General features: G+C 43.7%; 1 protein-coding gene across 4 annotated transcripts in view; it reads left to right on the top strand.

Annotated features, from left to right (window-relative positions):
* Positions 1–14,136, top strand: part of ADARB1 (adenosine deaminase RNA specific B1) — a 770,933-nt gene that overhangs the window by 708,587 nt on the left and 48,210 nt on the right. For all 4 annotated transcript variants that reach the window (XM_069225700.1, XM_069225699.1, XM_069225701.1 and 1 more), the window contains 2 exons: positions 5,907–6,088; positions 9,834–10,012. In XM_069225700.1, coding sequence (XP_069081801.1) covers positions 5,907–6,088; positions 9,834–10,012 — 361 coding nt within the window. The remainder of the gene's footprint in view (positions 1–5,906; positions 6,089–9,833; positions 10,013–14,136) is intronic.

Below are 14,136 nucleotides of genomic sequence, written 5' to 3'. Positions count from 1 at the left end.
AGAAAAGGAAAATTGTGAAACGTGGGTGTGGTTGGCTTGATCATCCGTATGGTTCTTGAGGAAGGTTAGGACAGAGCCGATGTGAAACATTGAGGTTAAGTACTGGAACTCCGAAAAGTCAGAGAGAAGCCAGTTAGCAACCAGTGTAAATGGTCAACACGGTGAGCAACTGATATTTTCCATGGCAGATTCAGCAATGAGATATGCAATGGCTTCCAGCAACAGAGGTCTTCCAAGATGGACTGCTGGTATTCTGGCTAGTTAGCTTGTGTCCAAGAATGCAGTGTGGGGTTTAAGTTAATGTCTAGGTATTGTATTGAGTGAAATGCCTATTGGAAGGGGGCTAAAGATTTTAAGGCATTGAGGTCCTGTGTGGGGATGGTGGGATTCAATGCATAGGATTTGTTCATGTTGACTTTAAAGCCCAATACTGCCTCAAAAGCAGTGAGGCAGTAAACCACCACGGGCAGAAAGGTAACAGGTTGTTTAACAGTAAATAGCAGGTCGTCCGGAAAGAGACTGATTTTGTGGGACTGACTGCCAAATAGTATACCCTCTGTGGCTGCAGTATGTGTGATAGTGATGGCTAAGAGTTCGACTACCAAAGCAAAGATGATAACAGACACCCTTGGCGGTACCCCTGGTGAGAAGGATATGGCTCATGTGTTGTCCATTATGACAGATAAAGGCAGTTGGGCCTACGTAGGACATCATGATTTTGGCACTCTTTCCCAAGCCAAGTCCAATTTTGCTTCAAACAGCGCAGAGAATGGTCCAGTACACCCTGCCTTCTCCACATCGAGCAAGAGAAATCAGGCTGGGTTATTGTGACGGTGGGCCTTTTCAACCAGGTGTGCAGTCCAAACTATATTGTCCGAACCCTGCTGTGGAGATACTATTTCAACCTGTTAGCCAAGATCTTCATGAAAATCTTAGTATCGGAGTTTCGGAGAGCTATTGCGCGGTATGATGAACTTAGTGCATGGTCCTTGCCCGGTTTGGGAATAAGGGTGATATCCGCAGCGGCCATAGTAGGTGTGATGTCTGTGTCTTTGTTGAGTGAGTTAAACAATGTCAGCAAGCAGTCTTGGAAGCTAGAGTGGAACGTTCTGTAGAAGATGACAGGAAGACCATCATAGCTTGGATTTTTCCCAATGGGCAGCTCCCTGAGTGCCTGGTGGAGCTGTGAGGATGTGATGGGGCATCTAGGAGTTCAGCGTGGCGAGGGTCGATTCGAGCCCAGTCACAGTTGCCTAGGTAAGCATCTATCGGGAGCAGAGGGATCTCATCCAGTATGTAAAGAGTGTGTTAGTAGCTGTGAAAAGTTTGTTGTTGGCCCCTTTGGTGGTTGCCCAGGTTGTGTCCCCCATCCGTATTTTAGAGATGTGCATCTTAGAATGTTGCTGGCATAATTTACGACCAAATAGCAAGCCAACCTTGAAAACTTCCCCACTCTCAGCCCTACCCCCTCCCCAGTAGTATGGGCAGGAGAGAACGTTCTGCTTTATTGATCCTATGGGATAGTAGCTGTCCCTTCAGGATCGCAAGCTGCTGTTTGTTGCGTCTGGTGGAAGCGGTCTGGTCAAGTCATTCAAGAGTTTTTTTAATGTTAATCAGGGTAGAGGACTTGTGCCCCATAGGATGTTTAATAAAAAAAAAAAAGCGCCATCCCTTGTCCTTGAAGACCATTTGAACCCTGGAGCAAAAGCCCGCTTCGCACATAATAGCTACTCCCAGGGTTTTGGCAGGAGCATGACCCCAAAAGTGATGGGGACATTTTGGGTGGGGCATACAGTGGAAGTCTCCCCCAGGAGGTGTGTCTCCTGGAAGAAGATAACATCCAGGTCGTGTTGGAGGAGACATCGCCAGACTTGTTTATGCTTATTAGGCGAGTTCAGGCCCTGGACGTTAGGTGATAGTAGTTTAGTGTACTGTGCAGTTCCTATAGCTAATGTGGGTGGACGTAGTTCCTAAGCATTAGGACTTATCTGATCCAATATTCAGCAAGACATAAGCAGGAAGGCCTAGGTGATGGGTCGTAATGCCCCAAAAGGTGAATGAGCGTGAGACAACAGGCGCCATGAATAGCTGGATGTCCCAGGGCCACCCGATGGGCCCTGTCCAGGCCAGGGGGTGAAGCCTCCTTATCGCCTCGGATCGTCTGTGGGAGCTCAGCTGCGAAGGCCATGTCATTGCCTTAAGGATACCCCCCACCGCCTCCCAGAAGCAGGTGTTATTTTGTCGAGTTCTGTTTTCTAGATCTTCCTGTTTGACATGCTGTTTGAGCGTTGCCACCCTGCACCATAGCATTTCTTGATTATCTGCTGACGTGTCTGCCACTTGTTCCAAGTTTCCCACCCGTGTCTCTATTTCAGATATGTCCCGGCATAGGTCTTCAAGGCAGGACTTGCAGTCTGACTTCAGGAATCTTATTTCTAAGCTAGTGTCCTTAATGCATTGTTCCATGTGGTCCTGGGAGATGGGTACTTGTGCTGAACCAACTGCTTCTGGCGGGGTGCTCTCCTTATCTATATCAGCTTTTGAGGCTTTGTGCCAGAGAGAGGTCACTGAGCTTCCTTTAGTGGGCTTTAGATGTGGCTGTAGTGCTGTAGCTTGTCACTGAGGATGTCTGGCTCCAGTAGTGGGTCTGGTTGGCTATCCGCACATTGCTTTGCTACAGGCACTTCATGAGTGCTGCAGAAAGTGATGAAGAGGGTCTCTCTGGCCCAAATAGTACAGGCAAGCGTTGATCCCCATGCTGTTCAGGATAAAAGGGAGGAGAGCCGCAGGGATAGTCTTCTGTCTAGCAGCAATGCACGTGCTTTAGGCTTCCAGCCTCAATCCAAAGTCTGCACAGCCCTATGGTTCCCTGCAGGGTATAACCTCCTACACAAGCACAATCAGCTTCTAGTAGCACCTGGGGTGAACCAGGAACTGTTCACCCCTAGTTGGACCACATGGCTCACCAAGCATAGTGGGAGGACTTGCAATAGCCCAGTTAATCCTCCATCTGTCCGTGACATATGTAGGCAATTGTCAAGCAAGGTTCTTGGTGTGTGTCCCAAGGCCGCGGCTGCAGCCGCCTCACAGCCATAAGCCATTGCAGTCTTCCTCAGGTGATAGAACAGGGGGGACCCAACTTGAGCAGGTGGCCAAAGGGAATCATGGCAGGGCAAGCGTCTCCAAATGGCCTTCAGAGAAGCAGGCATGTTGGCAGTCTTAGTTGGTCCTGGACCAGCAGCCACCGGACAAGGGAACAGGCCAAGCGGTGGGTCCCCAGTTTGTCTGCACTCATTAGGCCTCAATGCCACGCTCCTCCCAGGCTTTGCCCCAGTCCCCATCCAGAGCAGCCAAATGCTGTGTGTGTCCCAGACGTTTCCCCAACACCCCCTGCCTCTCAGGCAACAAAGTCACTCACTGCCTGGAATCAGCTCCCCTGATGCTCCGGATTCTCGCTCTCAGTCCACGAGGCTGGGCCACAGAAAGCTCAGGCCGGCCGCTGAGTACTCCGTAGGGCCATGAGGAAGATAAAGTATCCGATTCAGGGCGGCACAGGGCCCCTCAGGCTTCTATATCAGTCTGCGAGTCTGAATGGAACTGGGTGGACGAGATACTGATGTCCAAGATGGGGCCCCCTGAGTGCTGGGGCCCACTTCCACTCCCCAGTGCCCGCACGTCAGGACCACCAGTCCATCACCTTCCTCAAGTGGCTACGAGGGATTTGGAACCGAGATAGAGCACGTCTTACTCCATTCTCGTCTTTGCCACGTTCCCCCGCCCAGAATATTCCTAAACATATTATGGTGAACCAGTTTACAGGTTTTTATAGTTGGATTGTGCTTTGACACAAACGTTCCGAAAAGTTTCTCTTTGTTTCCTTGACCCTTGTATATGATATACTTTGTTATTACTTTGACAATGAAATGTGTGACATTGTATGTTTTATTTTTGTACAGCTTTTTGAGGCTCTGACGGAACGATCAGGGAGTTCAACACACTTGCATCCCCTGAGCAGTCTGTTTTGTTTAAACACGGGTATCTGGCTATAATTGTTTGATTGCCCCAACACACGGGTGCTTGATGCTTTACACGGACCACCTGTTCATTTACCTAATTACGTTCCTTGACTGTTTAGCTAGGAGTCACATTTTTTGACACCTCTTAAATACTTGGATGTTGTGTTCCTCTGTAGATCTTCATTATGTTCTCCTACCGATGACCATGCTTTAACTACATAATAGTGCTCCATGTTACCTTTATTAAATGTTAATGTGTTAATAGCATTTTAATGTTTTATGTTAAACTTATCTTTTTTGAGTCCTTATTTCTTCACCATTCAACTTAGGTCAGCTTTACTAAGCACTCTCGTGCCTGCAGTTTTTATATCTAGCTTGATCTCACTTTTGTTTCAGGTTAACAATAGTTTTTGTGACTCACAGGAATCAGTTTTGACCCACCTCCTTATGCTATTTACAGTGCCAATTCCATAATAGCTTTGGGATCTACTTGACTTCAATTGTAAGATAATTTTCTTCAGACTTAATGCTTTTTGTCAGTCCCAGTAAACTCAGCTTTTGTTTTCTCTCAGAGTATTTTCTTCTGGATGATTTTAAATACTTTCCTGTCCTGTTGATGACCTTACGATTGTGCGTGGCGGTGTCCAAATGACGGTATAAGTGCTAGAGATTATAAATCTGTAGACTAATTGAAATATTTGTCGTAGGTCCAATTGCCCCCACACTACAGGCACTTGCACTTCCTTTGGAGCTCTTAAATGGTCTTGTAAATAAAGGTTTCATCATGTTGTGTTTGTGTTTTTGTACTTTATTTCGCTGAGCACTACCCCTTCCTTCTCATTTAGCACTGATTTTTTTACTGTTTGTTAGTTTGATTTATTACAATGTATTTATTCTCCATATTACTTAAATTCCTCTTTTCGCCTTAAAGCATTGTGAACATTGTTTCAAAACTCTTGCATACTAATATCATTTAGCAGAAGGTAACCATTGTCCTTGGTCTAATTGTCAATTACCAAGGGTCCTCTAACCCTTGAAATTACCCTGTTCATCATAAGAATAAAAATAAATTAAGGCCCTCATTACAAGTGTGGCGGTCTTGTGACTGCCACACTCACAGTGGTAGTCTGGATCGCCGCCAATGCGGCAGTCTGACCACCACATTAAACCCTGTGGTTGGACCACCAGGGATCCGCCAGCTCTGCCAGGATCTTGGAACCCGGGGGTCTGGAGGTGCTGGAAATCCAAATTCACCAGGGCAGCGCTGCTCTGGGGGATTACAACCTCGTTCTCCGCCAACCTTTTCATGACAGTGCCCCCACCATGAAAAGGCTGGTGGAGAACAGGTGCAAGGGGCCACAGGGGGGCCAATGCACTTGGCATGGGCAGTGCAGGGGCTCCCCTGCCCAGCACCGTCACAATAAAGCAGACAGTAAACATTGCCAGGGTGCTGTAGCCTGTTTCCTGCTTGGCTGGCGGGCAGAAACCGAGGTTTCAGCCCACCAGCCTAGTGGGAAACTCTTAATGGGGCTGGTGGGGAGGTGGTAGCCTGTGTGGCTGCAACCTCCCCGTCGGAGGTTCGGGAGATGGTGAAAAACGTTTACCAAACTCGTAATGACCCCCTAAAATTGTAAATGTAAAATATAAGATGTTGAATTTGTGCCTGAAGGTTGCATATACGCAATATTTTTGGCATAGTGAAAGCCTGGGAGCCACTAACTAACAAAATAAGAAACTGCTGTAGTGAAGATGATATTTGACATGCCTGCTACAGTTTAAACATTATGTTCATGCTAGAAGATGCTGAGCTGTTTATGAAAAAAAAACAGTAATATGAATTCATGCCTACAGTTATTGATCTGTGAATTCTTTTCTGTTCTATCCCCTCAGGTGGAATGTAGTAGGTATTCAAGGATCCTTGTTCAGCCACTTTGTAGAGCCAATTTATTTCTCAAGTATAATTCTTGGAAGTTTGTATCATGGAGACCATCTTTCCAGAGCAGTATATCAGCGGATTTCAGAGATAGAAGATCTCCCACCCCTCTATTCCCTAAATAAACCTTTACTCAGTGGTAAGTCAAGCCCTATCTAATCGCTTGTAACATAATTCCACCTGTTGCATTCCAAATTGGTGAGTTTGTGAATACTGGTGCACAAAGGAACAAACTTAACCTTAAGTATGAACATGTATTTGTGCCTTTTGCAGAATGCAAGACGTTACTTCTTGTGGTGCGCTGGCATTCTGTGTGTTTGATTCTCCTGCCCCATTGTTCATTGGTTTTCCTTCTGTACTGTGCATGCAATTGATGATGAGCTTTAACCAATGCTTAGGTTGCAGAGGGCACATAACTGAGAACCTGACACAGTCTGTCCTGTGTTTGGAAAACTTCCATCCCATAGTTTCCTGCTTCCACCGTGCTCTATTTCTGCATAGGTCTCATGTCCATAGTAAAGATGGGATTGATTTTGCACACTACCATTGACTGCCTTAGAGATGGAAGCTTTGGCATTTGGATAGTAGGAATATGGTTCTGGATACAATGGTTGGGTATGTATTGACTGATTCTGCTTCATTGTCGTGTGCACTGCTCTGGGGCAATCCCTGTGCCAGTTCAGGCAGAGTGCACTTGGATCACATACTGTTTAAGGTGTTTTAAGATTTTAAGTCTTGCAGTACCAGGCAGCCTGTTTATCTTGAAAAGGATCTGAACCTACCACAAAAGACTACTTCTACCTTGATGCCAGCACAAACAGGCATGAGGTATATGAGGTTGATCACATAACTATTAAATCCCTTAAATGCTTTGATAGTTCTTGGTTAAATGCCTAAAATTGAGGGTTAAATCCTTTATTTAGTACAAAGTTAAGCCAGTCTCCCTCAAAGGTCTGTAACCAAGACATCATTAGTGTTACCTGGTTGCAAAGCAGATGCATGAACACTCGAGAAAATACCAATCCATTGCCTGATGTTCAGAAAGAATACCATAAGTATAAAAAAAAAAAGTAAGGGTCCAGCTTCAAAATCAGGGAACAGATTGATACAAAAGCAGTTGACAGACTCTCCATCTAGTCTTACTTCATGAACATAAAAACTCAAGAAAGAATAATGGAAAGATCGCAAATCTACACATCTAGTGGAACCAAAAAGGTCCTTTCTTGATAACAAAGTGATACCAGCATTTTCTGCTAGATCTTCCCTGCTACAGAAAGTTGTTTCTCAGTTTTCATTACCCAGTCAAAGAGAACAAACTGATAGATCTGTAACTTGTGGCAGTCAAGGAGTGGTCCGTCCGAATGAGCCTGCAAGAGTCGGTTGGCTAAGTGCCTCAAGCTGTCACGCGTCTCTGGTCTGCGTGAAGCTGCTGCCTGTTGTTTGAGAGGAACGTTCTGTTGTTTAGGGCATCGGGGTCACAGCCTCCTGGCAGGCATCAAAAAAGTTATGTAAGTTACGCAGACCAGAGACGCGTAACAGCTTGAGGCACTTATCCAACCGACTCTTGCAAGCTCATTCGGACGGAGTACTCCTTGACTGCCACAAGTTACAGGCACAGTCAAGGCAATGTTGTCCCTTTGTGGTCCTGATGAGGCCCAGAATTGAAGGGGCCAAAACGCGTCGACACCTTGTGGATTGCGGCGAGGTTGGGTAGAAAGCATATCTTGACCCCCCAGAAGTACATCACACAGTGCAAGGAACCCCAGGAAGTAATTGATCTGGGTACAGCATCTGTTGGTAGAACTTACCACAACCATCACTTTAGAGTGGATTACGTCTTTAAGCGATTTACGCACCACCACCTCCAATGGAGGAGAATAAGTTGGGACAATTTCCAGATGGTACATTTTGTTCATTTATTGTCATTTTCTCGTGATTTGTCTGCATTTTCTCACATTTTGTTTAATTGGTAATGTTGTGTAAATGTCACCCTTGGTGCTATGTTCTGGCGTAATTGGGACAATCCGTCCCTTTGTTTATTCCTTCGTCCTGCATGATTATATATAAATAAATATAACAAAGAAATTATTTTACGAAGAGAGTATTCATCACTTCTCTTGCCAGAAAATAGAGTAATCTTTCCCGGCCTTTTGGCCAATTTTGTATCTATACATGTTTCCTTACCCAGGTCAGGTAGGGTTAGTTGGGTAAACCTATTCTTCATTACATGTAATTTGGAAGAAGGTACAGGTGCAGTTCATTTAACTCGCTCTCAGTGCATAGCTGTGCCCATCAGTTTAGTTTGCTTTTACTTCATTGCAGTTCCTCTGAAAAAGCCTTTAGTTCTTTCAGCAGACCCTGGACCAGCTACTCAGTCTCTCATTCTTAGGCACCTGTGTTCTGTTGCTGTAGTTCTGAGTCCTGCAGGATGGTCACATACAGCATACTCGTTCTGCTGCGGCATCTCTTGAACTGGAGGGGACGCTGCTGCAGCCTCATTCAGAACTTGATGCCAGGTGTGGCCTCAGGACCGATCTTGTCCTGGTGGGTGTCTTCAGCACTTGCAGCCTCCGGGCGATCAGGATGCTTTCCTCGGCTGTGACTGAGCAGTCTGATTCTGAAATACTAATACAGAGCTCTGCCTTTTGGAGTTAATATGTCAGCTCCCTTCACCCCCTTCAGGGTCACAGCAAAATCTTGAGTTCTGGTTGCTTCCTTCCTGCCGCGGCAGACATTCTACTGCTAACCCTGTCTGAACAATTTCTCAAGTCATCTTTGTCAAGGGTGTTAAAGAGTCCAGTCTGGCCCTGACTGTATGGACCATGTTTGATCGTGGGTTTTCAGTGAAGTATCCAGAACGGTCCATGATAATTCAGTTCATTGGGCCCTTCTGGAATTTCAAATATCTCCCCAGAGAGAGAATGTATTTTCAGTCTAATCATACAGCACTGGAAACAATGTTGAGTGAGCGTGAGTGAATCCTGTGACTTCTGGATCTATAGGCACACTGCATCAGGGTGGTCCCAAGCACCTCTTAATTTCTCAACCTTCTTTTGCATAGCCCTCTTAGTGGCCCCAAGTGGCAGTCATAGCAAACGCATAAGTTCCCTTTGCACATGAATTTCTTCATCAATGCCTGTGGAACAGGTCAGATTCATCCTCCCACATGAACTGGTCAGAACTGGATATGATTAGACTTCATGGTTTATGTGTGATATTGTGTTAATGTAACAGAAAGATTCAGGTTTAAAACCTTTTTTGTCTGAAATGTGCAGTGTTTCATATTGACAAAGGGGCATTCTGAGGTCAGTGCAATTTTGTTAAGCCACTGGATTGGGTAATAATTCATAATAGTACCTACAAGGTTTTGACTAAATAATTCTTGAGTGTTGGCTGGGTGAAATTTTGATGTTTCATGTTGGACTTAAACTTGTATGTGGTTTCAGGAGCGCAAAGATCACACACCTCTTGCAGCGCTTTCTGCTCCAGCTACAAAGGTGATGCTAGTACCTGCAGGTTGATAATGAGATAGAGTCCTACATATATTAAGTTAAATAAACTATGTAAATATATGTAGGGATCTAGCTTTCTTTGCAGATTATATTTAACAGGCCTCTTCTTTAATCAAAGAGGGTTGGACTTGTCACTTTTTGTCACACTTTCACCCGCCATGGCTATAGGTGGTGTCTGTGCTTACAGGTTTAAGCTCACTCTAAACGCACCCCTGTTTTAAAGAAGTAGCTTTCACTTTTAGAAGCTTTGGCCATACCTGCAGACGTAAGTAATTTTTAACTAGTTGTGCTGGATTAAGAGTTAGGATTAATGAACCCAAAATGTTGTTGTAGGTGCATTTCCCAATGTACATTCTTTTTTGTTGATTGTAGGCATTAGCAATGCAGAAGCCCGCCAGCCTGGAAAAGCCCCCAACTTTAGTGTCAACTGGACAGTGGGTGATAACAACCTGGAAGTTATAAATGCTACGACAGGCAAAGATGAGATGGGTCGAGCATCTCGCCTTTGTAAGCATGCACTCTACTGTCGTTGGGTGGGCCTTCACTCAAAGGTAGGTAGAGTTTACACAAAAAAAAAGCTTACTGCTCTGTTTTGATTTTGCTGTGAACTCATTTCTTTGACAAATTCATGTATATAATATCGCTGCTTATGTGTAATGTCCATCTGTTACTATACCACAAAGAGTGGAAGTTCCTATCTAGCGTCTGCAGATCTGTTCCAACCATCTTATTTATCCTTGTACTTGCAAGGTGTTAAAACTGAGGAGTCACCAATGTAAACCAGTGCTCTGCATTCGGAGTTGCTGAGCTTAGTGTTTGGCCTCCATTTCGGTTTAATGCTAAAGCAGTTGAGGACCCTGAAGGGAGTCACATTCAGAAACAAGCATCCACTATGTCTCCCACAAAGTAAACAGCTCCCTCAATTTCACTGTAGTAATGCCTAACTTTCCCGCAATTCTGTCTCAGTGCGGTGGACACAAGAGGGTTAAACAAAACTTAGCGAGACCAGCAACATCCGAGTCATTATGTTGTTGTAGGCACCAATATTAACGGGACATTGTTAATGACCTAGAAATTAATATCCATCTTAGTGTGGTTGGACCAAAGATTATCACTAGCATTTTACATTTCAGAGCAGCTGAAGGATGTTCTCATTATTTATGACCCGCATACATTTCCTCTTTGCCCGACAGCAGTGGCATTAGGTATGAGGAAAAATAATTCTCAAATGTACAGCCATGAATCATCTTAGACCCTTCAACCCCACCAGTTCCTACATACCATCAGACTTGCATCTTCAAATGCATAGATTTTACTTTGCATCACATACTAGATTTAATTCACACTCTAAAATTTAGATGCACCCAATTTGATTTGAAAGAGGATCAAAAACACTCAGCTCCTCTGTAATATCATGCATTTTGCAAAGGTGCAAACAAATTCACCTCAGTTAATTTTAAATGTTGACCCTGTCTTAAAATCCTTTAGCACAGTGCTCCAGGTTCCAAGCAGATGCCTCATACACAGGCTTAGACTGGGCGTGCCGGGCATCGGGCATTTTCCTGGGAGGCTGTATGGATGGGGGGCCGCTTTTGTTACTGTCAGCTGGTTTTGTAGTGGTGCAGCAGTTTTGAAAGCATTGCAGGATTCCTTGCATATCCAACAGTTTTCAAGCAACAATAAAAGTGCCAAGATAACTTAGCACAGAGGAACGTGTACTATTCAGATCACAGAACAGTATAGTATGTGCATATCTCAGTGGGATATTGCTTTTGTCACAGAGCTCCTTTTGTTACTGTGCAGTTCATAAATTACAATGATAATCTAGCACAGTGAGATATGAACTGCCATCAAAGAGCTGCATGCAAAATGCATGCTACAGGCTAGAAAGTTGTGTTTTTTTCCCAGTCTTTGATTATCCTAATTTAGCTGGAAAGGGTTTGTTTGTGTAGAAATACATTTTTATTTGTAAAGTGAACCCTAACCACTGTTATATTCTGAATCCTGAGTTTGTTTCCCCACATCAAGCAGTCCTAAAGAACATGCCTACCAATATGGATGGCATGTGAATCCTAAACCTTGTAGTCCCCTTTGTCAGCATTCTCTATAAACTGATTTCTGTGTTTGTGTGTGTATACAGTAAAGTGCTGTTTTGCTTTTCACTAATGACTGAGCTGAAACACTCATGCACTGACAAAAATCTATGGAATGTGCTTCTTAGTCCAAAGGAGACATTTATTATTTCACTATGCAAGGTTCCTAAAAGGAGATTAGCATGTTGAAAGCATGCATTTAAAAATGGTCACAGCAATTAAATGAAACATACACTAATGATTCTCCACTGCAATATACACAGCAAAAATATGTATCTATATTATAATGCAAAGCAAATAATGAATTAAAAATGCATCACCGTAGGGCCTGTCTGGTGCTTCATCTTTCTCCTGCCAGCAAGCTGATGACCCAGTTCGACTGAAATAAAAAAGAGAGAACTCTACCCTCACGGGAAATATATATATCAGGCATTCGGTGTCTGAATCCTGATTGAGGTCTCTGAATCTCCTACTGTCGACCTGGGTATCTTTTATATCTTAAAAAACAAGGAAGGAGCTTTCTTACAAAACCCCTCCTGCTGCGCAAGAAGTATTCAAACATGCTGGCTAGTTTAGGTAAGCTTTGAAAATAACACGTCGGGATTTGGCCACAATCCCAAGGTGATAATCCAAAGCAAGGCCGTTCCCTGCGGTCTGAGTACATTCTTATCAGCCAAAGCCCTTGGTGGTAAGAAGTACGAAAATAAGACAGAATGCACATTTTACAACATGGAAAATCACCTGCAGATTCTAACGTGGCAGTGAAGCTAAGGCTTAGCTGAATACAAAATGGAGTCTGTAACTGGTGACCACTGGACAGCTAAACCAGGTGCAAAGTGGTGCAACACGAAGTCAGTGGCCAGAACACACATTTCACTACAAGCGCTCCAACACCCTGCTCTGGTAAGAGGGGCACTATAACACAAATGAAAAACATGTGAAAGAGGGGCTATTGAGAGATGAGAGGCACTGTTAGAGGGTGATGGAACCATTGAAGAACCCCAATAAAGATTAAAAAAACTAATACAATTGAATATATAATGAACAATGTTTTGTAAAATGCAGTTTTTGACATTTTTCCCAAATTCTCTTGGGTGTGGGAACCCCCCTAATCCCCACTGTAGTTGTAAGGCTTTCTCGCTGTGCAACCTCTGAGGGCTGGTCTGACAAAGTTTGCTAGGGCTGCTTTGTTTTCCTAGTCAGGTCCTGCTCATACATGGGACACCAGGACTTTTTCCACTGTGAGAATCAGATATTCTCGGATGTCGGTAACTGTTCAGTGATTTGTGACCACACTTGCTTTTGAAGACCATTTATATATATTGCAGATCGCAATGAGAAGGAAGATACCACTTTCATGTTACCTCCTCTTTACGTTTCATACCAAGCTGCAAAAATCACTTTGGCAAAGATTTTTGAAATAATTTTAGTACATTGAAACACATTGTTTGACAGCCTCAATTGTTGTGATTTTGCAAATCGCACTCTTTGCAACAGAACTGATCTGTGTACATCAGATCACATCTTTCTTTTATACTTGCTTCCAATTCTGTGGTCTGTGCAACATATCCTCGTTGATTTGTTCACTGAAGAATTTTTGGCACATATATCTTGGCTACTGTTGTACTATTTCATAACAAATAGAAGACTCGTATACTATATTACAACTGTGCCATAATCTGCTTTTTAAGACATCAGAGAAAGATATTGTCACCTTTGGTGATTATACATGTATCGATCTTTACCCAGCTGTCATAAGATGGTTCTTTTTTACTAATGATGAGGATTAGTTTCATGCTTTACAATTGGAGACCCACTGTGTTCCGGTCTCTACTGAATAGGCTGCTTAGGATTGTCAAACACCAAGAAAGCAGTACTTGTAAAATAGGTTCATATTGATCTTATGCATCCTGCCTCCTTTCTTCAGACTTCTGGGATATCCTACCTGTAGGCCAGTGGATTAGCATCTCTCTTGTAAAACAGAGTAAAATTGGATTGGGTTCATGAGACAAGCTTGATTTCTGGCTTGCCATGCCTCATATGCCACTGCTGCTTACATCCAGATGATTTTTAACACAGCATGCAAAATTGCTCGCACACTATTTTTATTTTGACCTACCCAAGTTGCTCTGTTAAAATTTACACACTGTTTTCTCTTATCAGTGCCTCTTGCTAGCCTCATTCATTGCTACTTATGCCAAATCTAATTTCTGTTCTTTGAAACTGCCCTATACTGTATTCCTGTAGAGTAGAGGTGCAACCGCTACCTGGGCCTAACCATATACTTTGCGAATCTTCTGATTCCTTAAATACCAGGCTTTTTTTGATGACTGTACATCTTTAGATTTGTCACTCTGTGAGCAATAAATGAGCTTGTCGCACAGAAGCAGGCCTCAAGTGAATGTACTCTTAGTTTTGCACATCCTGACTTTATAAAGTTTTTTTTTTCTCATCAGCTGATTATGAAAATATGCAATGGGCTCATTGAACTGTGAGTTGGTTGGCTGGGGCTTCTTATCTATCCGATCAGTTCCAAAGTGTGTAAAGCTCTGAAGTGCTTACCATGCCTCATCAGGCAGCCT

This window comes from Pleurodeles waltl, chromosome 3_1 (genome assembly GCF_031143425.1).
Source record: "Pleurodeles waltl isolate 20211129_DDA chromosome 3_1, aPleWal1.hap1.20221129, whole genome shotgun sequence".
Taxonomy (NCBI): Eukaryota; Metazoa; Chordata; class Amphibia; order Caudata; family Salamandridae; genus Pleurodeles; species Pleurodeles waltl.
The sequence above is the reverse complement of the archived record's forward strand: the minus strand, read 5'-3'. Positions and strand labels throughout refer to the sequence as shown.